At 47.4% G+C, this 25,617-nt stretch overlaps 2 protein-coding genes across 2 annotated transcripts; one reads left to right on the forward strand and one right to left on the reverse strand.

Moving 5' to 3' along the window:
* Window positions 1–11,770: 11,770 nt before the first annotated feature.
* Window positions 11,771–20,234, reverse strand: LOC147412675 (ubiquitin recognition factor in ER-associated degradation protein 1-like). Its single transcript, XM_086481145.1, has 15 exons — window positions 20,222–20,234; window positions 20,012–20,120; window positions 18,860–18,993; window positions 17,734–17,834; window positions 17,478–17,670; window positions 16,695–16,727; window positions 15,819–15,940; window positions 15,390–15,520; window positions 14,959–15,031; window positions 14,351–14,419; window positions 13,765–13,830; window positions 13,403–13,450; window positions 12,925–13,007; window positions 12,243–12,324; window positions 11,771–11,845 (listed from the first exon to the last, which is right to left on the reverse strand). The coding sequence occupies exons 1-15, from the start codon at window positions 20,232–20,234 to the stop codon at window positions 11,771–11,773; spliced, it is 1,332 nt and encodes a 443-aa protein (XP_086337271.1).
* Window positions 20,235–20,345: 111 nt separating this feature from the next.
* On the forward strand, window positions 20,346–25,081 carry LOC147412676 (ubiquitin recognition factor in ER-associated degradation protein 1-like). Its single transcript, XM_086481146.1, has 12 exons — window positions 20,346–20,391; window positions 20,589–20,602; window positions 20,779–20,812; window positions 20,913–21,034; window positions 21,333–21,463; window positions 21,822–21,894; window positions 22,434–22,502; window positions 23,023–23,088; window positions 23,403–23,450; window positions 23,846–23,928; window positions 24,528–24,609; window positions 25,007–25,081. Exons 1-12 carry the CDS (start codon window positions 20,346–20,348, stop codon window positions 25,079–25,081), a joined length of 843 nt encoding a protein of 280 aa, XP_086337272.1.
* The last annotated feature ends 536 nt before the right edge of the window (window positions 25,082–25,617 follow it).

Genomic DNA, 25,617 nt, shown 5'->3' on the forward strand with positions numbered 1-25,617 from the left:
TTTAGTGAATATGTAGTCCAAAAAGTCTCCAGTGTGCTTTATGGGTTTTGTTTTTTTCCGGATCTCTACTACCCCGGCTTTCGTAGAGAAGCCCTTAGTCCCCATGGACCTTTGAGTAACGCAGTGAGATGTCTGTGTTTTCTTTGCATGTTGTTATTTCAGTTATCAGGTTGTACTGAGGAGCTTAAGGAAGTCCTATGGGTATCTTAAATGTGGGAAGTCCTCCGTTCTGTTATTAAGTATGTAGCCTTTAAACAGATAACGGATCAAAAGCGAGGACTTACTTTGATCCGACTAAATGATGATGATGGATGTTATTATTTTCTCAGTGCATTGGAAATGCAAGTTCTCTTCCATTCTTGAAGCAGTCCTGTTGCTTTTGAGGATCCTTTCCACTCAAAGGCTTAATACAGTAAGATTTGAAATATTTGTAGTAAACTTGTGTAGATGTTTGATTCCTTTTTCTAAGCATGGTGATCAGTAGACATGAATTTTCACAACCGGAATCAATGAAGTTCTGTTAGTGGAACTTTGTGTGCAGGTTTGTGCAATATATGCTGTTCCTTGCCATCTTCAATTTAAGCAGGACTTTGTGTAAAGCCAAACTTCTTAGAATAATAGCAGCAATCCCAGGGGACATAAAAGAAAGTATCTTGGGAACAGAGCTAGACCTGTGGTTTTGATGTGTCATCCTAACTTTGTTTTCAAATGAGAACCAGTTCTGTAGTTGCAAGGAAACCTTCAACACCAAAACCAAGTCAATCCTGTAAAATACTGCCTGCTTGAGCTGTCAGAGAGCTTTAAACAATAGCTCTGAGGTATGAACTGACCCATTCTTAAAACTGTGCCAATCTGAGTGCCAGTAGTGATCATAGAACCATGGAATCATTAGGCTGGAATAGACCTCTAAGATCATCAAGTCCAACCGTCGACCTAATACCACCATGCCCACTAAACCATGTCTGGAAGCACTACATCAACACTTTTTTGAACACCTCCAGGGATGGTAACTCCACCAGCTCCCTGGGCGGCCTGTTCCAATGCTTGATAACCCATTCGGTAAAGAAATTTATCCTGATGTCTGATCTAAACCTCCCCTGGTGCAACATAGAATCATTTTGGTTCGAAAAGACCTTTAAGGTCATCAAGTCCAACCATTCTCCTAACACTACCAAGCCCACCACTAAACCAGGTCCCTAAGCACCACACGTGTACGTCTTTTGAACACCTCCGGGGATGGTGACTCTACCACCACCCTGGGCAGCCTGGTGCAGTGTCTGACCACTCTTTCAGTAAAGACGTTTTTCCTAATATCCAATCTAAATCCGCTTGAGGCCATTCCCTCTTGTCCTGTCATTAGTCACTTGGGAGAAGAGACCAACACCGGCCTCACTACAACTTCCTTTCAGGTAGCTGTAGAGAGCAATGATGTCTCCCCTCAGCCTCCTCTTCACTAGGCTCAACACTCCCATTCCCTCAGGCGCTCCTCACAAGACCTGTTTTCCAGACCCCTCACCTGGACCCGCTCCAGAACCTCAAGGTCTTTCCTACACCGTGGCGCCCAAAACTGGACACGGCTCTCAAGGTGTGGTCTGACCAGTGCTGAGAACAGGGGCACGCTCACTGCCCTGCTCCTGCTGGCCACACCATGGCTGACACAGGCCAGGATGCTGCTGGCCGCCTTGCCCACCTGGGCACACTGCCGGCTCACCTTCAGCCGGCTGCCGACCAGCACCCCCAGGGCCTTTTCTGCCGGGCAGCTTCCCAGCCACTCCTCCCCAGCCTGCAGCGCTGCGTGGCCTTGGTGTGACCCAGGTGCAGGACCCGGCACTTGCCCTTGCTGAAGCTCATCCAGTTGGCCTCGGCCCCTTGATCCAGCCTGTCCAGATCCCTCGGCAGGGCCTTCCTGCCCTCGAGCAGATCGACACTCCCACCCAACCTGGTGTCATCTGCAAGCTCCCTGCGGGAGCACTCGATCCCCTCACCCAGCTCATCCCTGCAGATGTTACACCAGAGCGGTCCCAGTCCTGAGCCCTGGGGGACACCCCTTGTGACCGGCCGCCGGCTGGATTGAACTCCCTTCACCACCACTCTCTGTGCTTGGCCGTCCCAGCCGCTTTTTAACCCGCCTTAGAGTGATGATCTGAAATGTCCGAGTCCTTTACTGTTTCACTGTTCATTGAGACAGAAAGCAGGACCGTGTCTATACACATCTTGCATTCTGAAAAATGTAGAGCCCAGACAGGCTGATAGCGTCAATAAAATGAGTAAAAGAACAGATGTACGAGGATATTAAACTGAACAGCTGCAAAGTCTTAGATTTGGAATTGCTTTTTCTTAGGTATGTATTGTAAAACTGTAGCCTTACTGCTGTAATTATTGTCAATTCAGGATGCTTCAGTTGCAGGGCGTACACATGTTAATTGGTGGAGATTACTAATATTTATGTCCTTGAAGAAAAACTGCCTTCACTGATTTTTCACTTCTTTAGGGGTTTTGAGAACAACTTAGCTGTTTTCGCAATTTGTCAAGTGTGGCGCTTTTCCTAAATTAAATACTTGAACTTACTTTAAGCTGTCAGACTTACTCATTGCTTTGCTCTTTAAGACCGTGCATTTAATACTCAGATGGTTGAGTTCTTAGAAGTCTTGTTCTGACCAAATTCAGACCTGACCTTTGTGATTTACAATTCTGCCTTTTCTTTTCAACTGATGGGGGATATACTTTCCTGACTTGTAAATAGTTTGGGACTTCTACGTATGTATGTTTACTTTTTTAGCAGAGAATCCTAATACAAAGTTAATAAATTGAGTTGTCAGGGTGTTTAAAAAGTAGGGATTTCTGTGACTATGAAAGACATCACGCAGGTTAACGCAGCCTCTGTGTTTTTCTAGGTGAATCTAATGAATTACCCTTTTGAAAACGTGGTCTTTCATGTTCCTCATCAACGTTTTCCTTTATTTACTTTCCGAGTGCTGTCTGATTGGTTTGATAATAAGGCAGAGGTCTACGGGTGGATCTATTGATCCGGTTTGTTTGTTCTTTTTAAGGCCAGATTCTTAACATGGGAATAGGGGTGAGCTACAGTCAGCATAGGGAGAAATAATCAGTTTAGCTCAGGTGCTGGAACAGTCTGTATGCAGCAACATGAGTTTATTTACTCTGCTGTTGTGCTGTGCTCTGTTGTGTAGTTGTACCCTCAATATTTCATCGCCATGTATTTTTCTGTTTAAAGCACACAAAACCAAAACAAATGCTCAGTCCCAGTTCCAACGTATCTGAATAGATGGACCATTTTGAAGTTCTGGAAGGTTTTTATTTTGTATGTACTATTCATCAGAAAGACTTTTAATGAACTGCCAGGTTTCTGTTTTACTTCACGGTGCATGCCAACGAAGCTCGGCTTAAAAGGAGAACAAAACCGTGTGCAAGATGTTACGACCGTAACTACAGCGGCTTAGAAACAGCCTTTATATGACACGTATCACACCGGGCTTCACTCTTCGTTAGAGTGATTTGGAGTTGTGTGGGATGAACAGCTCATAAAGCTGAGTACTGAGCTGAGCGTCATTCATGACATACAGATGATTTCTGTTCAACTTAAATACTTTCCAGCTAGGTGGAAACTTGGTTTAGTGCTGAAGTTCTAAATCTGTGTTCAGCTGAGATAGGTGTTGTTAATACAGAAGGTGTTATATTAACAGTTGTATTGATTGTTAATATTGAAGGGTTTTGTTCCACCAAAGTCCACTCAGTTTAAAACCCATGTAAACAGGTGAAGAGAAACTGGAGTTTCTGTTTCAGTAGTCCTTTGGGGGAGTGGGGAAAATAGTACAAAGTATGTCGTTGAGATGGGCCTTAACAGCAGTTTGCTGTAGCACGTTCTGTGTCTGTCTTTAGAATACATAAGTGTATATTTGTGTGTGCCACGTTTTTGAAAGAGTCGTATGAGAATGTCCCGGGGGAAGTTTTGTTTGCTGGTTTGTAACAAGCTGTCATAAAAAATACGTTGTTATTAGTAGAAAGAGGAACACTCTCCCGATTGTTTATAACGAGGCTTTGCCTTTCACACGTGGAAAACGGTGGCTCATTCTGTCAGCTGGGTCCGTGGGAATCTCCAGTTGTCAGACAAACTGGATTGGATTGATGGAATGCGTGAGACGGCGAGACTTTCTGGCATTCGGTTCTTACACGTATGAACAAGAGGCTCCCAGGTAAGATCTGGTTTTCCTTGCACTTGACAAAAGCAAAACAGTCTTTATACAATCATTCTCCAGTATCTTTTCAGTTAGTGTGTGTGTTTTCATGAGGTCACAGAAAACTGTTTTGCATGACATGAAATGTAGAGGAAGGCCATTCAAAAGCAGTAATAATGGACTGAATGGTTAGTCTCAGAGATTAAAAATAGCTGTTTATTTTTAAGAGTGAGTGCCCCAGAGGTAATCACGCCAGTGAGTCCCTTCTACTGACTGAGTCTGAGAATGAATGCTTTTTAAAACCATAACCAGTAAGTTGAGAACGTCTTAGAAAGAGGGGATGATTTTCCTCCAGGGCAGGCAAAGCTGCATCGAGTGTGTTCTGAGTGACATTTTCTGTGAAGCAGACCTCTGGGTGAGATCTGATGGTAAGACAAGAAGGGCTCTGGCTTTATTAAGGACATGTGTCATGGAAGTCGTGTGTGGTTCTGTTATTTCAATAGCAGCATGAGAGGGAGCGGGAGCGGACAGAGTGATACTTACACTGCTCTTTCTTTGAGACCCCAGCAGTTTCCAGCAATACCAAAGGCTTTCCTTGCCCGGATTCTGAGGGACTGGACCAACTAGAATGTTTTCATGGCTTCTCATGAGCCCTGAACTGCACCTGATACGAGAGACAACTACTCTCACTCATGTGGTCTGCGCTGCTGTTGTCATCTTCTTTCCTACCCTCCTTTTTCTTTCCTACCCTCCTTCTGCTTTCTGTTGTAACAGACTGTAGCTGAGCTGACCAGGAGTGATCATTTTGCCAACTTCCGTGGACAAAAAGACAACTTGGAAACTGCTGTCCTGAGCAGACCAGCATTGTCTCGAGCCAGCCTGAAGCGGGAGTGTCTGAAGCTGCCGTTCCTTAACACTCCAACCCAATTCAAGAGTGTTACCATCTTTCTCCTTTGCAGTTGCCTGGGACACCTCGTGACCCAGTGCAGGTTCTTGTCGGTCTTGCTGGTGCTGGCCCTGTGTTTTGGGCGTGGGGCGGCCCTGGCAGCAGAACCCCGGTGGTGTTCAGTTGGTATTTGCCAGTTCAGCTCCCTGATCCGGTTCACCACGATCCCCGAAGAGTGCCGCTGTTGGAGCGAGGGAGGAGAAACGCAGAGTTAGGGACAGGGAGGGGGGGCTGGCGTGCTGCCGACGTAGGGGTGCTTGAGCGGTCACGGCTGCAGCCCGCAGAGCCTGTCCTGCCTGTCATTTTCTCAGATGGCCGTGCGTGGGGGTGAGCACAGAAACAGGCTGCATGTTCTGTCCTGACTGCTCTTTTCTCTTTCCTTCTGTGCACTTGGGTTTTGTTCCCACTCAAACTTTCCAGATCACAACAATAGCAGTTGCAGCAGTTCCCAGTCACCACAGATATTTTTTTTTTTCTCTCAGAAGAATCATCACTGCCATTTATGTAGATACTCCTTTTCTCCTTAGCTGGAAAAGAGGTTAAACGGAATAGCACTAAGAACAGATTTCAGGTATTTTATTTTTTCCATAGTTTTGTATCTCTTATTAAGTTTTACAAGACCTTTTTTAAACGTCTCTTCTCTTTTATTTTATTAAGCTATCTTGACTATTCCATAGTAGACTAAACAAATCTAACAGGGAGATGATCATAGACATACGGATTATTGGTCAGATGATTGAAGAACTTGCTGAAAACTAGAAAAGACAAAAGAAAACCAACCCAAACCCCTAGCTCTTGCCAGATCCAGTCCCTGAGCACCTGAGCTCAGCACTGGACACAAATTAGTGCAAGGCAGCAGCAGCAGCTTATGCTGATGCAGAGCTACACTTTCAAACCCCAACCTGATTTTGAGGTAGCAGGGTCTTGTTAAAGCTGTTGGTTCTCTGAGTTCATTGATAATGTCTAAGTTGAGGAAATTATACCGAAGCCGTTCAGTACACTACTTGACTATGTAGTGCGTCAGGCAGAGGTCTTTGAGCAGGGATTTAATTGCTTACAAAGAACAGAATCTTAGGATGATATGGGGTTGTTCTTTGAAAATTTGGGATTTTCAGTCCTTTGCCACCCATGTGTTTAATTTTCAGCTATTTTGTTTTTTATTGTGAATGGACACAGTGAATACCTGGCTATCAATGCTTTTAAAGCCTTACTAAAGCATTGAATAATAAATAAATAGGGCTGGTTTTTTCTCATGTTGCTACCTCCACATGCAATATTTTGTGATGTCTCGAACAAGGTGAAAGTTCTTAAACTTTTGGGGTTTTATGCTTCCTATACTACTTGTGGCATCCTCAGGGAGAAAGTACGACACCCAGAGCAAAACAACAGACTTTTGAAATGGGCTAACTTACATTGTTCCTCTACTTCTCTTGCTGCAAAGCACGTTCTAGTTACTCCTCCTGGTTAAAAGCTTGGAGGCACAATTACCAGCTTACACAGCTCTCATGTCATTTCTCTGTTTTCCCAGATGTTGAAATAATAATGCAGTGCCTCATTCCTGGAATGATGACCAGGAAAATGGTCACCAGCTGCATGTTGGACTTTGTTTTCTTCAGTATTCTGCAAGTCCAACAAAAATAGAGTTCAGTAAACACTTGTTCCCTGACTGCAGCATGGCCATCCGTATATGTTGTTGCAGCCTGTTGGGTGTTTATTTTTCCATAGGTAAAAATTAGAAGTACTTGATTTTCAGTTATTAGGGCCAAATGATGAGGAAACCCATGGAAAGTTTCCACTCTATGGGACAGAAAATGTACCTTAAAAGTGAGAGTATGGCTGTTTATTTTGGAAAACTGGTTGTCCGTACTTTAAATTCAGGAAATGGGAGTGTGTACTCGCACAGTTGGATACAGCCGTGTTTACTCTGCATTTCTGAAATTACAGTGACTATATTGAACCTGTTGTGCAGTATCGTGTGGAGTCCATGGTGCTGCGTATTGCAAAGCCAACGAATTGTGTTCCTGGGACACCCAGCATCCAGCCGCGAGCTCAAACGAAAGCCCTGCAACGTGCTCCCTCAGTAACGGAGCCAGAATCCCGCTCCGACGGCAGTGCTGTTCTCGTGTGAGCCTTCCAGCCGTTAGAGCCTTCCGTTGGGATAGCACACAGCTACTGATTTTCAGCCTGCCTGGGACAGGTTGAAAGCTTAGGGAAGTAAGTGGTTAACATTTTCTCACAAACTTTGTTTCCCTGGAGACTTTAGCATCTTTTCCAAGGTACTGAGAACCCTTGGGTGTCATTGGAAACCACTGGCACGTACGAACAGCACCATTTTCTGCTACACAACAGAGATGATAAAAATCTACCGGAGGGGGGGGGGTGTATGCACACACATATACCTATGCACATCAATATGTCTTTTTAATTAAACAGAGAATTAGACTCTGTTCTGTTAAAAAAGAAAAATCAACTCTGTATGTCCATGTGTGTAGAGCTGTCCCATTCTTGTGGCTTCAGAATAAGTTAGAATGTCACATAAATCCACTACCTCTTTTCAAAACTGGACTAGTGTTATTCGGCTGTATGTTAATAAATTATTGTGGTTCTCTTTTAACCGTGGTAGTTCATTCTGGTCTTAACCATGCAAAATGGAAAGATAGAATGAGTTACTCTGTGTGGCCTCTCTTATGGAGCTTAACAGCAACTCTGTTAATGGGAAAAAAATCTCATGGGTCATTATAACATGTTCTTTATAATTGTAGGTAGGTAAGAAATTTTGAATGAGAGTATGTTTGTTTATAGCTGAGATTATAATTGTGGTTGTATCCTTGGTAGTGTTACCAGCATTTAATGTGAGTTGGTGGGTTTCCTTGCTCGGGCTGTAAATGAAAGAATTGTCTTCCTATTTCGTTTTCCTCTTTATTAGATAGGATGCATTCAAATCTGGCCGTGCATCTCTCAGAGCACTTCTTGACTGGCTTTACCAGATTAGAGATGATACCCCAGTGTCACCCAGTGGAGGAGCTTTTGTCAAGCTGGGGCTCTGTGACGGGCACTTTCCCTTCCTGTTGGCCGAGCAGCTTAAGATCAAACGGATCTTGTAGTTTATATTTTGCTGCATTACGAGCAGAGAGAAGGGGGGGAGGTTAAGTCTCCCATTTCCCAATGTTTTTGATATTTGTCAGCTGGCTGAACTTCTGGCAGTTCAGGAAATATTTACACTTTATGCTTTCATGTACACTGAAGGCTCATTTCCTCAATAATTAAACTGTGTTTTACTTGTGCAGTTTGGGGATCAAACAGTAACTATCTGTGTGTAACACTTCCTTCTTCTTCTGCCTGTAGAGCAGAACGTTTTCCTAGGCAAAGAGTCGTGGTTCGGGAGATGAAACTCCCTGACCTGCTTTCTGTTGTTCTCATTTTGTATGAGGTGTCTGCTGGCTGCTTTGTAAGGAAGTAATAAATATGGCCTGGAGCTCTTTCAAATAATTAGCCAATCACCAGCATACACCTATTTGCCGTAAAAGAGAAACTTTAAGAATATTTGTTCCTTTGGCATTAGCCAGTTTGAGAATGAACAGTTAACTCTTGAAGTCCCGTTTCAGGTAACAAGGGTATCTAACCAGTGGGTGAGTGGGGCTGATGGAAACAAAGAACAACAAGCTGTTTACCCTGCCCTCAAGAGCTTTACCTGCAGTCGGAGTTGCTTGTGGTAGTTGTGGGAAGAGCCAAACCGTTGGTGCCTGAGGCACCTTGCAAACTAATTTGTCCTCTGAAGAGCGATTATCTCAACAGTTCTGGGTTTTGCTTTTACTCCTCACTATTTAGGTTGGGCTTTTTAACGTGATTTTTCCTTGGTTCCCTTTGTGGCAGCCTTCCAGAAGAAAGGGTGTGCTGCCGGGAGTGCCGGAAGGGATCTTGAAGCCGAGGGTCGTGGTGAAACAGCCCGTGAAGGCTTATCAGCCTGCCAAGGCTGTAACTGGAATGGCTGAAGCTCGGCAGTCGGGTCTGGAATTTACAGCTGATGTTACCTGTGGTGACACCGGTGCTGATTGTTCTGGAAGAGTGCCCTGCACTGAGGTGAGCCTTGCGGGTAGAAATGCAGAAAAACTGTGGAAAAGACACTGTTAATAAAGGATAGTCAGCTAACACAGTAGTATTATTTGAAACGTGGTTAATCTAAATACCTTCCCAAAAGCTCGTTTTATTTGTAGTACTGAAAATCAGCAACTTGGGATTTATTTGCCATCTTCTTTAAAAAAAAAAAGTCTTATTTTTATTCTTCCCATAAAAATGCCATTTGGCATTGGCATTTCTGTAGAACTCTCTCCAGAAGTAGATTACAGTTGTAATAGCGGAAATAAAATAAAACATTGTGGCTGTTTCATAGTTTTCATGAAAGGAAGAATCAGAAGAATCCAAAAACTAGATCAAATGATCCTAAGCAGTCTTGTCGTGCTCCTTACCCTTCTAACATGCTAAAGAAGTTTAAACCAAATTTTCCTTTATTTTAATTCTTAGTAATTTGTGATCACTCTTCCTTTAATTCATGCTATTTTAGGGTAATGTAAGCACCTTTTTATTTATTATATGCATTAAACCCTTAAATAAAATATATTGCCTCAATATAGTAATTTTCATATGCAAGGTTGGACTGTGTTTACCAAGAGCTAGTACTGGGTTTAGCAGTAAAGATTTTCAGTTTATTTTTAACTTTGTAGGTTGGGGATAACCCTGTGCACAAAGCCAGAGAACCGCTGGAGCGCGCTATAAAACTGGTGAAGGACACAAAAACCGGGGTGCTCCCTTGTGTATGGTGACAGGGACAGGCATCAATGGTCTGACTCTCACGGCGTTTTAAAACCGTAGTAGTTCTTCATAGATATATTTTTCTTTTGTCTCGGCAAGGGAAATTCGTGATACTGAAAAGGGTCTGTGGACCCTCTTTGGGAGGTTGCTTACTGTCTTGCAGGATATGCAAAGTAAATAATATTTATTTCCTTGGAGTTTCTTTTGGGACTCTTAGAAAGAGCTTTGAGGGTTTCCTTTCCTTTGAAAATTATGTAGAAGAGAAGAGGGGAGGATATTTTTTCAGGTGTGAATTAATGTAAGTCTTATTTATTGAATTAATACTTTTGTGCCTGCTTCTGATGATATTTTTTATTTTGGAAAATAGAGTCTTTATGATCCAGTAGGTATTGCATGTTGATACTCAGAGCAAGGCACTGGTTTTAAGCCTGAAAAGTGGACACAATTCAGAAGCGACCACCAGAGCATGCAACGAGATGATCAGGCGGCCTGAAAGACATCAATACAAGTATCTCCCATCTCTCAGTCTAGGATACACTCTGGGCACGTCCATCTCTGGTGCTGGACTTGGGTAAGTTTCCAGCCATGGGAAACAGAGCCTGTCTGGCTGTCCTTCCTTAATAACTTGAGAATCCAGCGAGTGATTTCAGCCAGATTTCATGAAAGACTTGAAATTTCAAATATACTAAGTTCATAGTAGCTTCAACTGATATGGGAAAGTAGAAAATAACCCAGTACAGACTGGATCCCCTCCCAGTACAGACTAGGCCCCGTCCCGGTACAAACTGGAACAAACTGGACACCCTCCCAGTACAGACTGGGCCATGTCCCAGGACCAACTGGATGCCCTGATCCCCTGTCAGTACAGACTGGGCCCTGTCCTGGTACAAATTGGATCCCCTCCCACTACAAACTAGGCCCCGTCCCGGTACAAACTGGATCGCCTCCCAGTATAGACTGGGCCCTGTCCTTCTGCAAACATGGCCTTGCTGCGGCTCCCCAGGACCAGTGAACCCCAGTGCTGGTAGCCAGGCAGCGTGGGGCCTTCCCACGGCCCCCTAGGACCAGTAAACCCCAGTGCCAGTAGCCAGGCAGCATGGAGTCTTCCCATGGCCCCCCAGGACCAGCCGTTCCAGACCCCTGGGTCTGACGCTCCCAAAACCCCTCCTGGCGGATGTGCCCGGTGGCCACTGAGGCACGGACCCATCTGAGGGGAAAGCTGAGCCCGAGACCCCTTTACTCCGCAGGGACACCCCCTTGTACCCCCCCCGAGATACTATTTTTAGCAACAAACCTCTTTATCTCCCACTGAGACGCTTGCTTTTGTCCCAAACTGATTTATACCCTCCTGCAAGGCCTCCTCACCGTGGTGTTCCCACAGCTTCTCGCCCACCAACGCTGGCTCCTTCCGCAGGTCGTTCCTGACTTGACTCCTACCCAAAAAGCTTCCCAGAAATTGTGGCAAAACAGAGAGAAAGGGAGGAAAATATCCAGCGTGGAGCTACCCGAGACTGTCCTCACTCAGGGTCTAAGAGAGGAGGACGTCGCCCTGTTGGGGAAGGTAGAACTCGTTGGGGTTGCTGCTAAGGTTTAGCTGAGAGCTGCTCTCTCTCTTGAAAAACACACGCAAAGAATTTTTCAGAATTCCCAGAACTTCATTCTCCACTGAATATTCCGACGGTTTGACAGCGCCGGGGCTCAGTGTGAAACGAATAAGCAGGGAAAGGGTGCGTGTGTTGCCAAAAACCAGTGTCTCCTCTCAACTGCGACGATCCACACGCTGCAATTGTTCTTCCTGACTGACCGAAGGTGCCACAAGTCAGGGCTTTCCTCCCGTTTCTTCCAGAGAATGGCCTTCTCCCAAAAAGGGGGTAAAGTGGCTGCCGGATTTCTCCTGGAAAAAGGAAAGAGGGGAAGGAAGATGGTTACCTCTGTGCTCGCTGCTGGGGCAGGATGAACGCTGAGCGACCATTGGAAGGAACAATTGTTCCATCAGAGCAGCCACTGACCGGAGATAGTTCACATCCTTAATCTGGGTAATCACTGCTTTCTCCCCAAAACTAAAAGACGAGCGTTTTGGTGACCTTTCAGCCACGTGAAACAGGCTTCCATTAGCAAGCAAGGACACCGGAGGTGGCTTTCACCTCACTCCAGTCACTTGGTGACTACTCCCACTTTTTAAGAGAAGGGTGCTGTGAAAAACCAAGTGTGGAGAGAGGAACCACAAACTCGGGCAATAGTCCTCATGTCCTAATTCCGTGCAAAACTGGGAGGGATCCAACTCGATTTACCTCTTGGTCTTTCTGAACCGGCGGGTGTGAGTTTCTGTCAAAGGTGATTTTACCCATCTGGTAGTCGTGGTTGGGGATTTCTCTGGAAAAGCAGCATAAAAGTACGATGAAAGGAGAAATTTTGTACCTCCCATCCACCTGAACGCAGCGAGGCCTATTCTGTGTCGGTCAGTGTTGTACCATCGCTGGCTGCGAATTTTCATCCCCAACTATTTCTAGATGGAAGCCACGGAATTATTTCCTAAAGGGGGGCATACGTGGCATGGAGGAGATCTTCAGCTCCTGGACCTGCTGTAGAAGCTTGGTTTCCACGTTGCCTGTGGTCTCCACAGGGCCACGGACGTGCTTTTCCACCAGGGTTCAAGATTTCCCGCGACACCACGTTTCGCTTTAGGAAACGGGCAGGGCTCCCTCCAGCCCACCAGACTCGGCGAGCCTGCTGCCTCTCCCCACATGTCTTCCCCAGAACCGGAGTTGACTGAGAGAGTTTTGGCAACGTTGACTTAGGATCTGCACCTTCAGCAGTCAGGGATGTCACAGCCAAGTCTAGAAGACCAGACTTGCTTTTCTAAACGCCAAATTAGGAGGAAAACACCTTGTTTATATTGCAGGAGCAGGAAAAAAAAACCTCCACTCAAATGCTGAACCTTCACTTGCTGACAAGGGAACGAGATGGACCAACCTTTGAACGGCTCCTGGTTCAGCTGCCGACGGCTCAACACCTTCCTTCTTGCTGTCTAGCCTGTACCCAGGACCGGAGAATGCCTGTGTGCACAGAACGAGGTTTAATTTAATTGAAAGCAAGCTGCATGGGGCTGCTCTATTCTGTAAAAGCTTGCTATCCATTTTATTCAATTCTTTGGTTCAGCAGTTTTCTTCCTGGCGTGTCAAAGAAGCCGCTGACCCCTGGGGGTGTGGATGTTTCCATCGCCTGGTTTTCACCTGCCCCTTGAACGACAGCAAGTTGTGCCCTTCCTGGCCGTGAGCAAAACAAAACACAGGCAGAGACTCGCCAGTGAAGGAAGGAGCCCCTCTAAGATCAAGTATTTTGCAGTTTCTGCGATTATTTTGCAGTTTATACGAGTATTTCGCAGTTGTTTGGAGCAGCTTTCCCTCACCCTTGCACAACATTGGGAAAACAGCCGAGATGGGGGACTTACGTGAAAGCCTGCGTCGCTCGCACTTCCGCTGGGGTCTCCTTCAGCGTCCTGTGAGGGGAAAAAAGTGACTTCCTCGTGTTCCTGGTGCGATGTGCAGAACACACAAGAACAGTTCCACGTATTTCTGACCAAACAAAACTTTAGAATAATTCTGTGCAAAATTAGAATAATTATCTTTCCGAAATCAACTGTTGGTACACAACCACCTCCTCAGTAACACAGGAAAAAGCATCCGGTAAGGAAAGGTCAGCCTTAAGAAATCATTTCGGGCAAAAATAAACGATGTTGGAGCTCCCCGTTCCCTCACAAGCAAGGCTAGTTGTCTAGAGGATGCGTTTGTGGAGAGCAGAAGCTTAACTTACTGTGGTCTCTTCCTGTTGTGCGCTTCCCTCTGGTTCTTTGGGCCCCACGGGAGCAACAAAATCCACCTGTTTATAGAAGCAGCGTGAAAATAAGCATGAACGATATTTTTCTTTGGATCGTAAGGTTTAGAGCACTGTTTCTCCAAACTCCACCAACTATCACTCCGTTTTGATCAAGAAAGAACTGACGTCTGCCTGTTACATATTTTAACTCAAAAGTGAAAAGACGAAACCTCCCAGGAATGAGCCTTAGCACAGAAGTGGGACAGAGCCGTGAACCAGCACCCCGCAATTCTTTGAACCAAGAAAAGGCTGCTCTATCAAACTCAGATTCTAAAACACCTTGAGGACAAACACGGCCCCCGAGGCATGACAGTCACCTGAGGGGACATGAAGTGCAGCTCAGGACCACAGCCGTGGTCATAAAGGCACACGGGGTTCTCTCAAACGAGTCCTCTTCCCTGTCCCATCTGACTTGACCTTTCCTGCCCCATCCTCAGAGGTGCCCGGTGGGCGATGCTGTCACTGACTAAGATGCCCTCTCCTTTGGGGAGGACACAGACTTTCCATGTCAGCTTGAACTTACCTCGAGATCACAGTCTGTGATGGACACGGCCTTCTCTGGTTTGGTCTCCACCACCTGAAGCTCATAGATCTGAAAGAGCAGTGAATATTTCAAGACGGCCCATGAAAGAGCTCAGCCTGTAGAAGAAAAGCATGGCAAAACCTTTCCCTTCAGACAGCTTCAAGAAAATTGAAGGAAGTGCTCCCCTTACTCGACGACTGGATACTACAGGACCTCCACAGAACATGACAGCAAAGATTTTTTTGCCCTAGACAGAAGATTGCTGTATGGTGGAACGAGAGAACCTGCCTTTTACTGTACCTTGCTGCGCTCTGACTGTACCTTAATCTGCATTTCTGAAAGCAAATTACGAATGTAGGGTAAAACTGAAACAGAGCTTGTAAGAACATCAGCAGCACAAATGTGTGTTTTCTCACGAGTCAACAACCAGCCTAAACATCATCTGTGTTGATTGTTTTAGCATCGACATCGAAGAGCTGAGCTGAGTCTGCAGCCCCAACGGATCCAGTGGGCACAACACTCACCCATAGAATCGCTTCTCAAGATGTAGCCGAGGTACTTGTGCAGTCACAACTGACTGTACGGTGTCTATATCTAATATACTGTACCTTTTTGTTGTACTTGATGGCAATAACATCCCCCGTAGTGAGACAAGGGTAGTTTCTCAAGGCGTTTTCTAATCTTGGGAGGATGTTAAGATGAAACGTTTGTCTTCGATGCAACATCAAAGCTTTAAAGCTACTGTGTCATTAAAACCCTGATCCTTGGTCCCTCAAATGTGGTTTAGAACCTTTTAGTAAACCTTAGGGTGTTTAAGTTTTTCTAGAGAACACTCAAACCCATTGGACTTTCAAGATTCACGCTTCTGCCCTCCAGGTGACGCTTTGTGCCAGCAGTTGGCGTCATCTCTGTACGTAAGCCCTCCATCCTTCCAGGAGTTACTGGAGGAGTGTGAGCCACGCCTGAAGAGCGAGCTCTGCCTCGTCCTTCCATTCAGGAGAAAACTTGTGCCCCACTCCGTAGCCGGTAGGAAGGATACACAGCTTTGACGCTGGTGATGGAAAGAAAATCTGGGCTCTGGGGCTGAAATGTGGCGGAAGTACCCACGGGAAGGTGGACGCTTTCCACTTGTACCAGGCCTCCCGCTTCCAGCGACAAGTTCTGCATCATCTGCGAGAGTGAAAACAAGGACACGAACCACGATCAGCGAGATCTCTTTCCTTATTTTCGCTGGGGCCACCACCTGCCCTGAAACGCACCAGTCGGCCATGTTTTCTTTTCAGGAATAACGGCCTTCAGAAGCAGTCTGCTTCGCTTACGGAGTTAAACTGGGGGAGGGAAACCTGGCTGAAAGCTGTGAACGTGACTAGCGAAGACAGGCCCGGCCAGGACACCTCCCACCTCTTTAATACCAAACTGGCAACTCATTTGTCCTGCTCTTCGGGTTTGGACACGGGAGACCACTCACCCAGGGCGGAAGGTAGCAGACACCCTCCTCAGCCTCAGATTCCAGCACTCCACAGTGCGTCGCTCGGTCCGCCTTGGTGTTTGTCAGCCGGAACAGCATCGGGCAGGGCATGTCAAGTCGGACTGGGGAGAAAGGAGACAAAAACGTTACTTGTTGACAAGCCCCTACTGCGTTCCTGAACTTTGAGTTTGGAGATTGAACATGAGCCAGTGAACGGGCCAGGCTACAGCAGAGGATTCCCCTCCTGCCATCATTGCAGCTCCTCAAGACTATGAACCCTCGAGAGAACGCGGACGCACAGATGCTGTCCTCGCACCGAGAGCTCTTCTGTCCTTGTGCTATTATCAGTTACCTCCTACCTCATGGGCTTTAACAGGCCCCGCCTCTTTGAAAATCAAGTCCCGCCTAAACTGTTTCCTCAAGGAAATTCTATTCAGGTTAAAACCGGAGCGTGGGGGAAATCCGCCTTGATTAAAAAGACCAATAAAAGCCATTTATACTATTGATTTGATTATCTTTTTTTCCCATTTCAAAGTTAATTATCACTTATTTCGTCTTCAAAACAAAATTGGTTCCGGGCAAGTGCGTCCAGCACCAGCAGGTTATGATTAAGAATTTACTACATGAATGGTAACCGTTGTATTGAGCTCTTAATAGTTACTAAGGACGATTCCTGCCTCGGGTAGCCCAACACTTCAGATGTCTGTACTTGAAGACAGACAATCCCCATGAATTCTGACAGACAAAATAGTTCCATAACACAATTTTTGAACTAATTAGTCTCATAGTCTCTGTTTAAGTCAGAGTTTAGTAGGTAATTAAAATACTGCAGTATTTGCTTATGCATTTGCTCATGCAAATAAAATATTCACTTACTGAGTTGATCCATAGCAGACCGTGGCATAATTACTGCAGAAATGAGGAAGAATATAAGGTTAGGAAAAATAGGATCGTCCAAAGAGTACATAACATACAATTTTATCATTCCTTTTTCTAAAATCTCTTCTAAAACAAAAAAAGGAGATTCTAAAATCTCCTGCAAATTTGTTTTTTGAGCCCCAGATTTCAGGATAACCAGTCCTGACAAATAGACCTGCTCGCATGGAGATTTCAGAATTTAATCAGAAAAAAAAAAAAACAAGAAGACAAGGTTTTGCAATACCTAGTACGAAAGAAAATGTTTCCTAAAGGCAATTTTGTTTGTTTGGGCTTATAAGTGCTCTTAAATCAACGCCAACTCAAAAGTACGTAGCATTAGTCTGACAGCTTGAAAATTCTGTTGGGTGATCGATTCTCTTTGCTCAAGATTAGTGAGGTACAGCAAGGAGGGAAAACATCCTTAATCATAAATTCCCGTGGCTCCTAATGGGCCTAAGGTTTTAACAGGAGACTTTAAAAAAGAAGAATGTCTTCTTCTAACGCTCCTAAACCAGGACTCACGTGGCAGGTTTTGTAACCACGCACTAACGCGGTAAACCCGTCCTCTTTTGTCCTCAAAGCCACCCCCAAACACTCTGCCAGCTCTGGCCACAAAGCCAGCAGGATGTCTGCGGGCAGTTCAGCGACGTTCCCGCAGCCTTGCCCAAAAGCTGTCCTACTCGGTGTCACCCACAAACGTTCTTCCAACAGGTTGTGAGTCAAAATGAAGCCCGCACGTACTCTTCCCGCCGTTCTCCACGTTGGAGCTGGCGTGAGGCCCAGGAAGCACGAATGTGGAGAAGCAGCAGGACTGGGACGAGAACTGGTGGAAGAACACAAAGAGGAGAGTGTGTGAATAGGTGTCTGCCGCCGAGCGAGGTGTCGCGGCGCTCACCGGGGTCTTCCCAAGCTCAGCCGAAACCGCGCTGAGGAGCTGTCAGGTTGATGTCCCTGTCGGCGGAGGGAGATGACACCCCCGGCCAGGGGGGTTTCGCACCTGCTGACGTGGCGACAGCTGCGGAGGGCTGCTCTGGTTGCTCGGCCCTTCTCCAGGCTCCTCGTGCTGCTGCGGCCGCTCCGGCCTCTCCGGGGGACTCACTGAAACGGCAAAGCAAACCCTTCACCGGCGGCACAAGGAGCAGCGGCGGCAGCCAAAGCCAGCGCGGCGCCTCTGGTGCAGAAAGCACCAGATTTAGGATTTTAGGATACTGCTTAGAAATCCCTTTACTGTTCCCATCTTGATTTGAATATCAAGAATTCTAATTAGTGGATATTAATAGGGGAAACTAATGATTACTTTGGGAAAATAAGTCTCAAATGGGATAAACGATCAAATATAAAATAAAATCTGTATTGCCAATGCTGCTAGCATACCCCTGTAAAGTCCCAGAGCTACAGTATTCATTAACCAATGATCTGTTAGTGGTTAGAAACAAGGACAGTGTGTTGTAGTCCAAGATGTCTGCTGGACAGGATTTATGATGGTGCCCATTGTGTATAATCTTTGCATCATGACCAAAGCAGGTACGAGCCAAGAGCCTACGAGCCAAGGACATGTTCCTTGACCAAACATGGTCAATTTGAGGAGCGGTCAAGACCTCCGACTCACGGGCCACCTACCTAAACGATACCCCCTACTCACAAGGGAACAAGAGAAGACTACGACAGAGGCTGCGCGCTCATTGGCATCAGGAGCGAGAGAAGAAGAACCAATCATCGAGAGGACGATGATGAATATGCATGGATGATATTTCAACGATATATCATTGATACATATCAATGATGACTGAATATGTACGAATTTAATATATAAATATTTGTTGATTGCAATGTGCAGGCGGCCATCTTGGGGAAGGATCCCACATCCCCGCTGCACGTCGTTAATAAACGACGTCTCTACTGGTCTGTGTGTGGAGAAGTTTTTCTTCTCCAGATTTGCAACACCTCCAGCCGAGCAACCCCTGGGACCGGCGCCCCGCACATGTCGCAGCTCCCGTTTCCCAACCCCACTGGCAAAGGCCCGGCATGGGTTGGGCTGTTGGCCCCCGCTGCCCTGCGAAGGAGGGACGGCCGCTCTTCTACGGGCCCTAGGCGCCCGGGGAGGGGGGATGCTCTGCACTCACCTTCCTCCGCGCGAGCCCGGCGCTTCCTTTTCCTCGGGGGAGGTCCCACAGAGGGGGACGGTGACTTTGTGCGACGTCCAGACCTCAGCTGCATCACAGCAACAGAGATGGGGCGGCACTGGTGCAGTCGCAGGCTGTCACAGAATCACACCACAGTGGGGGTTGGAAGGGACCTCTGGAGATCATCTAGTCCAACCCCCTCTGCTAATCCCCTTACAGCAGGTTGCACAGGAGTGTGTCCAGGCAGCGTTTTGAGTATCTCCAGGGAAGGAGACTCCACAACCTCCCTCGGCAGCCTGTTCCAGTGCTCTTGTCACCCTTAATGTTCAGGTTGAACTTCCTGTGCTCCAGTTTGTGCCCGTTGCCCCTTGCCCGGTCACTGGGCACCACCGAAAAGAGCCCGGCCCCATCCCCTTGACACCCACCCTTGAGATATTTCCAAGCGTTGATGAGGTCCCCTCTCAGTCTTTTCTTCTTCAGGCTGAAGAGCCCCAGGTCTCGGTCCTTCACTGCCTGTGGCAAACACACCACTGAGTTGGGGGGCAGCCGTGCGGGCAGATGAGTCCAGCTCATGCCATGACGTCACAAACGCCCCGGCTGTGACAGACAGACATTCCGGAACCCTGTGGTGGCCATGGGGATGGCCAATGGGGGAAACTGGGCCATGGCAAGGCCTGTCACTCCTGTCGACACTTTCCTTACAATGAGAACTGGAAAACGCAGCAGCTTTCGGGCTGTGCCAGCAGTCACAGGGAGGCTGGAGTGGCCTTCACCCGCCTCGGTCCCATCAGGGCTCTGGCCACGGGCTTCAGAGCCAGCTCTGTACCCCCGCCGTGACCGGTGGAGCAGGGTGAGCAGGGGAATTTGTGGCCAAACCATGGATGGACTGGGATTTGACTCCTGGCACCTGAGCTGAGCTGGGCTGTCTATGAGCAGTTGTTACCAGTACCAACTGGGATGCTGTACATCAGAAGATGATGCTTTTTAGAATAAATAAGAAATAACATGTTGGCCAAAAGTGAGTCCTTGGTCATTTGGGCTGTTTCCTTTGGGGTATATTGTGCAGAGCTGGGACCAGTAGTGGACCTGTGAGAAAGACTGTGAGGGACCTGCACTCCAGTGAGGGACCCCATAGATAGTCCCAGCACCAACCTGGTTTCCCAGCTGGGGCTGACGACAAGGCTTTCATCCACCAGAATGGCGATGTGCTGGTGAGAGTTGAGATGCAAAGAGTTCTTCTTGAGCTTGCTTTCGGAGAGTCCTTTGGGGAAAAGAAATGGGTTTTTTTGGGGAAATTTGGAACGTCGGAAGGTTCTAGGGAACCCACACAGGGTGACCCAGCGAGTATCGATGCACATGAGCTTGGATCATCCATCACGTGATTAACACATCAATAGCAGGTGGTTCTTCCCAGACTCATTGATCAAGGCACAAAGAAAGTTGTGGGCACAAGGAGTCTCATGCAGACCTTTCCCATTGTCTGCAGATGGACTACGAGCCAACCACTTCATCCCATCAATGTGACGGCCTAAGTGAGCCGCTCTGGGCTCTCCCTGCTCGGCAGCGTGGCTGCATGGCAGTCATCTCCCCTTGAGCTGGGTCACCTCTCAAGGTGGTTCCTTGAGGCAGAGAGACCTTTTACCAGCCACAGATCTTTGCATGAGCCCAACTTGAGCTCTCCCTAAATTGCAACCAGACTGCACGCCCGGTGACTCTCCCCTTTGAGCAGGGACACCTCCCAAGGTTTGAGATCCCTTACCAGAAACTAAGAGATCCTTCTGAACCTGAGGTGGAGAGACCGCCTGATTCACAACAGCTCCTCGGTAAGTGACTGACAGCATGCCAAATTAATCCTCATTAAATCCATGTAGTTCTGTTTGTGAACAGGCATAGTGCGGTGTGGATGGTGAACGGGGCAGAGATCACTGGACCTTACTGGGCTGGGAAGAATAGGTAAATCTTACAAACCAGATCTTCCTGCGTGCACCTTCTCCACAAGAGAACGCAGTAGGGGCTTGTCAACAAGTAACGTTTTTGTCTCCTTTCTCCCCAGTCCGACTTGACATGCCCTGCCCGATGCTGTTCCGGCTGACAAACACCAAGGCGGACCGAGCGACGCACTGTGGAGTGCTGGAATCTGAGGCTGAGGAGGGTGTCTGCTACCTTCCGCCCTGGGTGAGTGGTCTCCTGTGTCCAAACCCGAAGAGCAGGACAAATGAGTTGCCAGTTTGGTATTAAAGAGGTGGGAGGTGTCCTGGCCGGGCCTGTCTTCGCTAGTCACGTTCACAGCTTTCAGCCAGGTTTCCCTCCCCCAGTTTAACTCCGTAAGCGAAGCAGACTGCTTCTGAAGGCCGTTATTCCTGAAAAGAAAACATGGCCGACTGGTGCATTTCAGGGAAGGTGGTGGCCCCAGCGAAAATAAGGAAAGAGATCTCGCTGATCGTGGTTCGTGTCCTTGTTTTCACTCTCGCAGATGATGCAGAACTTGTCGCTGGAAGCGGGAGGCCTGGTACAAGTGGAAAGCGTCCACCTTCCCGTGGGTACTTCCGCCACATTTCAGCCCCAGAGCCCAGATTTTCTTTCCATCACCAGCGTCAAAGCTGTGTATCCTTCCTACCGGCTACGGAGCGGGGCACAAGTTTTCTCCTGAATGGAAGGACGAGGCAGAGCTCGCTCTTCAGGCGTGGCTCACACTCCTCCAGTAACTCCTGGAAGGATGGAGGGCTTACGTACAGAGATGACGCCAACTGCTGGCACAAAGCGTCACCTGGAGGGCACAAGCGTGAATCTTGAAAGTCCAATGGGTTTGAGTGTTCTCTAGAAAAACTTAAACACCCTAAGGTTTACTAAAAGGTTCTAAACCACCTTTGAGGGACCAAGGATCAGGGTTTTAATGACACAGTAGCTTTAAAGCTTTGATGTTGCATCGAAGACAAACGTTTCATCTTAACATCCTCCCAAGATTAGAAAACGCCTTGAGAAACTACCCTTGTCTCACTACGGGGGATGTTATTGCCATCAAGTACAACGAAAAGGTACAGTATATTAGATATAGACACCGTACAGTCAGTTGTGACTGCACAAGTACCTCGGCTACATCTTGAGAAGCGATTCTATGGGTGAGTGTTGTGCCCACTGGATCCGTTGGGGCTGCAGACTCAGCTCAGCTCTTCGATGTCGATGCTAAAACAATCAACACAGATGATGTTTAGGCTGGTTGTTGACTCGTGAGAAAACACACATTTGTGCTGCTGATGTTCTTACAAGCTCTTTTTCAGTTTTACCCTACATTCGTAATTTGCTTTCAGAAATGCAGATTAAGGTACAGTCAGAGCGCAGCAAGGTACAGTAAAAGGCAGGTTCTCTCGTTCCACCATACAGCAATCTTGTGTCTAGGGCAAAAAAATCTTTGCGGTCATGTTCTGTGGAGGTCCTGTAGTATCCAGTCGTCGAGTAAGGGGAGCACTTCCTTCAATTTTCTTGAAGCTGTCTGAAGGGAAAGGTTTTGCCATGCTTTTCTTCTACAGGCTGAGCTCTTTCATGGGCCGTCTTGAAATATTCACTGCTCTTTCAGATCTATGAGCTTCAGGTGGTGGAGACCAAACCAGAGAAGGCCGTGTCCATCACAGACTGTGATCTCGAGGTAAGTTCAAGCTGACATGGAAAGCCTGTGTCCTCCCCAAAGGAGAGGGCATCTTAGTCAGTGACAGCATCGCCCACCGGGCACCTCTGAGGACGGGGCAGGAAAGGTCAAGTCAGATGGGACGGGGAAGAGGACTCGTTTGAGAGAACCCCGTGTGCCTTTGTGACCACGGCTGTGGTCCTGAGCTGCACTTCATGTCCCCTCAGGTGACTGTCATGCCTCGGGGGCCGTGTTTGTCCTCAAGGTGTTTTAGAATCTGAGTTTGATAGAGCAGCCTTTTCTTGGTTCAAAGAATTGTGGGGTGCTGGTTCACGGCTCTGTCCCACTTCTGTGCTAAGGCTCATTCCTGGGAGGTTTAGTCTTTTCACTTTTGAGTTAAAATATGTAACAGGCAGACGTCAGTTCTTTCTTGATCAAAACGGAGTGATAGTTGGTGGAGTTTGGAGAAACAGTGCTCTAAACCTTACGATCCAAAGAAAAATATCGTTCATGCTTATTTTCACGCTGCTTCTATAAACAGGTGGATTTTGTTGCTCCCGTGGGGCCCAAAGAACCAGAGGGAAGCGCACAACAGGAAGAGACCACAGTAAGTTAAGCTTCTGCTCTCCACAAACGCATCCTCTAGACAACCAGCCTTGCTTGTGAGGGAACGGGGAGCTCCAACATCGTTTATTTTTGCCCGAAAGGATTTCTTAAGGCTGACCTTTCCTTACCGGATGCTTTTTCCTGTGTTACTGAGGAGGTGGTTGTGTACCAACAGTTGGTTTCAGAAAGATAATTATTCTCATTTTGCACAGAATTATTCTAAAGTTTTGTTTGGTCAGAAATACGTGGAACTGTTCTTGTGTGTTCCGCACATCGCACCAGGAACACGAGGAAGTCACTTTTTTCCCCTCACAGGACGCTGAAGGAGACCCCAGTGGACGTGCGAGCGACGCAGGCTTTCACGTAAGTCCCCCATCTCGGCTGTTTTCCCAATGTTGTGCAAGGGTGAGGGAATGCTGCTCCAAACAACTGCGAAATACTCGTAGAAACTGCAAAATACTCGTAGAAACTGCAAAATACTTGATCTTAGAGGGGCTCCTTCCTTCACTGGCGAGTCTCTGCCCGTGTTTTGTTTTGCTCACGGCCAGAAAGGGCACGACTTGCTGTCGTTCAAGGGGCAGGCGAGAACCAGGCGATGGAAACATCCACACCCCCAGGGGTCAGCGGCTTCTTTGACACACCAGAAAGAAAACTGCTGAACCAAAGAATTGAATAAAATGGATAGCAAGCTTTTACAGAATAGAGCAGCCCCATGCAGCTTGCTTTCAATTAAATTAAACCTCGTTCTGTGCACACAGGCATTCTCCGGTCCTGGGTACAGGCTAGACAGCAAGAAGGAAGGTGCAGAGCCGTCGGCAGCTGAACCAGGAGCCGTTCAAAGGTTGGTCCATCTCGTTCCCTTGTCAGCAAGTGAAGGTTCAGCATTTGAGTGGAGGTTTTTTTTTCCTGCTCCTGCAATATAAACAAGGTGTTTTCCTCCTAATTGGCGTTTAGAAAAGCAAGTCTGGTCTTCTAGACTTGACTGTGACATCCCTGACTGCTGAAGGTGCAGATCCTAAGTCGACGTTGCCAAAACTCTCTCAGTCAGCTCCGGTTCTGGAGAAGACACGTGGGGAGAGGCAGCAGGCTCGCCGAGTCTGGTGGGCTGGAGGGAGCCGTGCCCGTTTCCTAAAGCGAAACGTGGTGTCGCGGGAAATCTTGAACCCTGGTGGAAAAGCACGTCCGTGGCCCTGTGGAGACCACAGGCAACGTGGAAACCAAGCTTCTACAGCAGGTCCAGGAGCTGATGATCTCCTCCGTGCCACGTATGCCCCCCTTTAGGAAATAATTCCGTGGTTTCCATCTAGAAATAGTTGGGGATGAAAATTCGCAGCCAGCGATGGTACAACACTGACCGACACAGAATAGGCCTCGCTGCGTTCAGGTGGATGGGAGGTACAAAATTTCTCCTTTCATCGTACTTTTATGCTGCTTTTCCAGAGAAATCCCCAACCGCGACTTCCAGATGGGCAAAATCACCTTCGACAGAAACTCACACCCGCCGGTTCAGAAAGACCAAGAGGTAAATCGAGTTGGATCCCTCCCAGTTTTGCACGGAATTAGGACATGAGGACTATTGCCTGAGTTTGTGGTTGCTCTCTCCACACTTGGTTTTTCACAGCACCCTTCTCTTAAAAAGTGGCAGTAGTCACCAAGTGATTGGAGTGAGGTGAAAGCCACCTCCGGTGTCCTTGCTTGCTAATGGAAGCCTGTTTCACGTGGCTGAAAGGTCACCAAAATGCTCGTCTTTTAGTTTTGGGGAGAAAGCATTGATTACCCAGATTAAGGATGTGAACTATCTCCGGTCAGTGGCTGCTCTGATGGAACAATTGTTCCTTCCAATGGTCGCTCAGCGTTCATCCTGCCCCAGCAGCGAGCACAGAGGTAACCATCTTCCTTCCCCTCTTTCCTTTTTCCAGGAGAAATCCGGCAGCCACTTTACCCCCTTTTTGGGAGAAGGCCATTCTCTGGAAGAAACGGGAGGAAAGCCCTGACTTGTGGCACCTTCGGTCAGTCAGGAAGAACAATTGCAGCGTGTGGATCGTCGCAGTTGATAGGAGAGACTGTTTTTTGGCAACACACGCACCCTTTCCCTGCTTATTCGCTTCACACTGAGCCCCGGCGCTGTCAAAACGTCGGAATTTTCAGTGGAGAATGAAGTTCTGGGAATTCTGAAAAATTCTTTGCGTGTGTTTTTCAAGAGAGAGAGCAGCTCTCAGCTAAACCTTAGCAGCAACCCCAACGAGTTCTACCTTCCCCAACAGGGCGACGTCCTCCTCTCTTAGACCCTAAGCGATGACAGTCTCGGGTAGCTCTACGCTGGATATTTTCCTCCCTTTCTCTCTGTTTTGCCACAATTTCTGGGAAGCTTTTTGGGTAGGAGTCAAGTCAGGAACGACCTGTGGAAGGAGCCAGCGTTGGTGGGCGAGAAGCTGTGGGAACACCATGGTGAGGAGGCCTTGCAGGAGGGTATAAATCAGTTTGCGACAAAGGTAAGCGGCTCAGTGGGAGATAAAGAGGTTTGTTGCTA

This window comes from Leptosomus discolor, unplaced genomic scaffold, assembly GCF_034619465.1.
Source record: "Leptosomus discolor isolate bLepDis1 unplaced genomic scaffold, bLepDis1.hap2 HAP2_SCAFFOLD_45, whole genome shotgun sequence".
NCBI lineage: Eukaryota > Metazoa > Chordata > Aves > Leptosomiformes > Leptosomidae > Leptosomus > Leptosomus discolor.

Excerpts from the sequence above, each read along its gene's own strand:
- LOC147412675 (XM_086481145.1), bottom strand. Across the intron at positions 18,994-20,011 it reads AGCCCCAGCTGGGAAACCAG|CCTGCGACTGCACCAGTGCC; the intron begins GTTGGTGCTGGG and ends ATTCTGTGACAG. Across the intron at positions 15,521-15,818 it reads TCTGCTACCTTCCGCCCTGG|ATGATGCAGAACTTGTCGCT; the intron begins GTGAGTGGTCTC and ends TCACTCTCGCAG.
- LOC147412676 (XM_086481146.1), top strand. The coding sequence starts at position 20,346 with ATGGACTACGAGCCAACCACTTCATCCCATCAATGTGACGGCCTAA. Across the intron at positions 21,035-21,332 it reads TCTGCTACCTTCCGCCCTGG|ATGATGCAGAACTTGTCGCT; the intron begins GTGAGTGGTCTC and ends TCACTCTCGCAG. Across the intron at positions 24,610-25,006 it reads CGGTTCAGAAAGACCAAGAG|GAGAAATCCGGCAGCCACTT; the intron begins GTAAATCGAGTT and ends TCCTTTTTCCAG.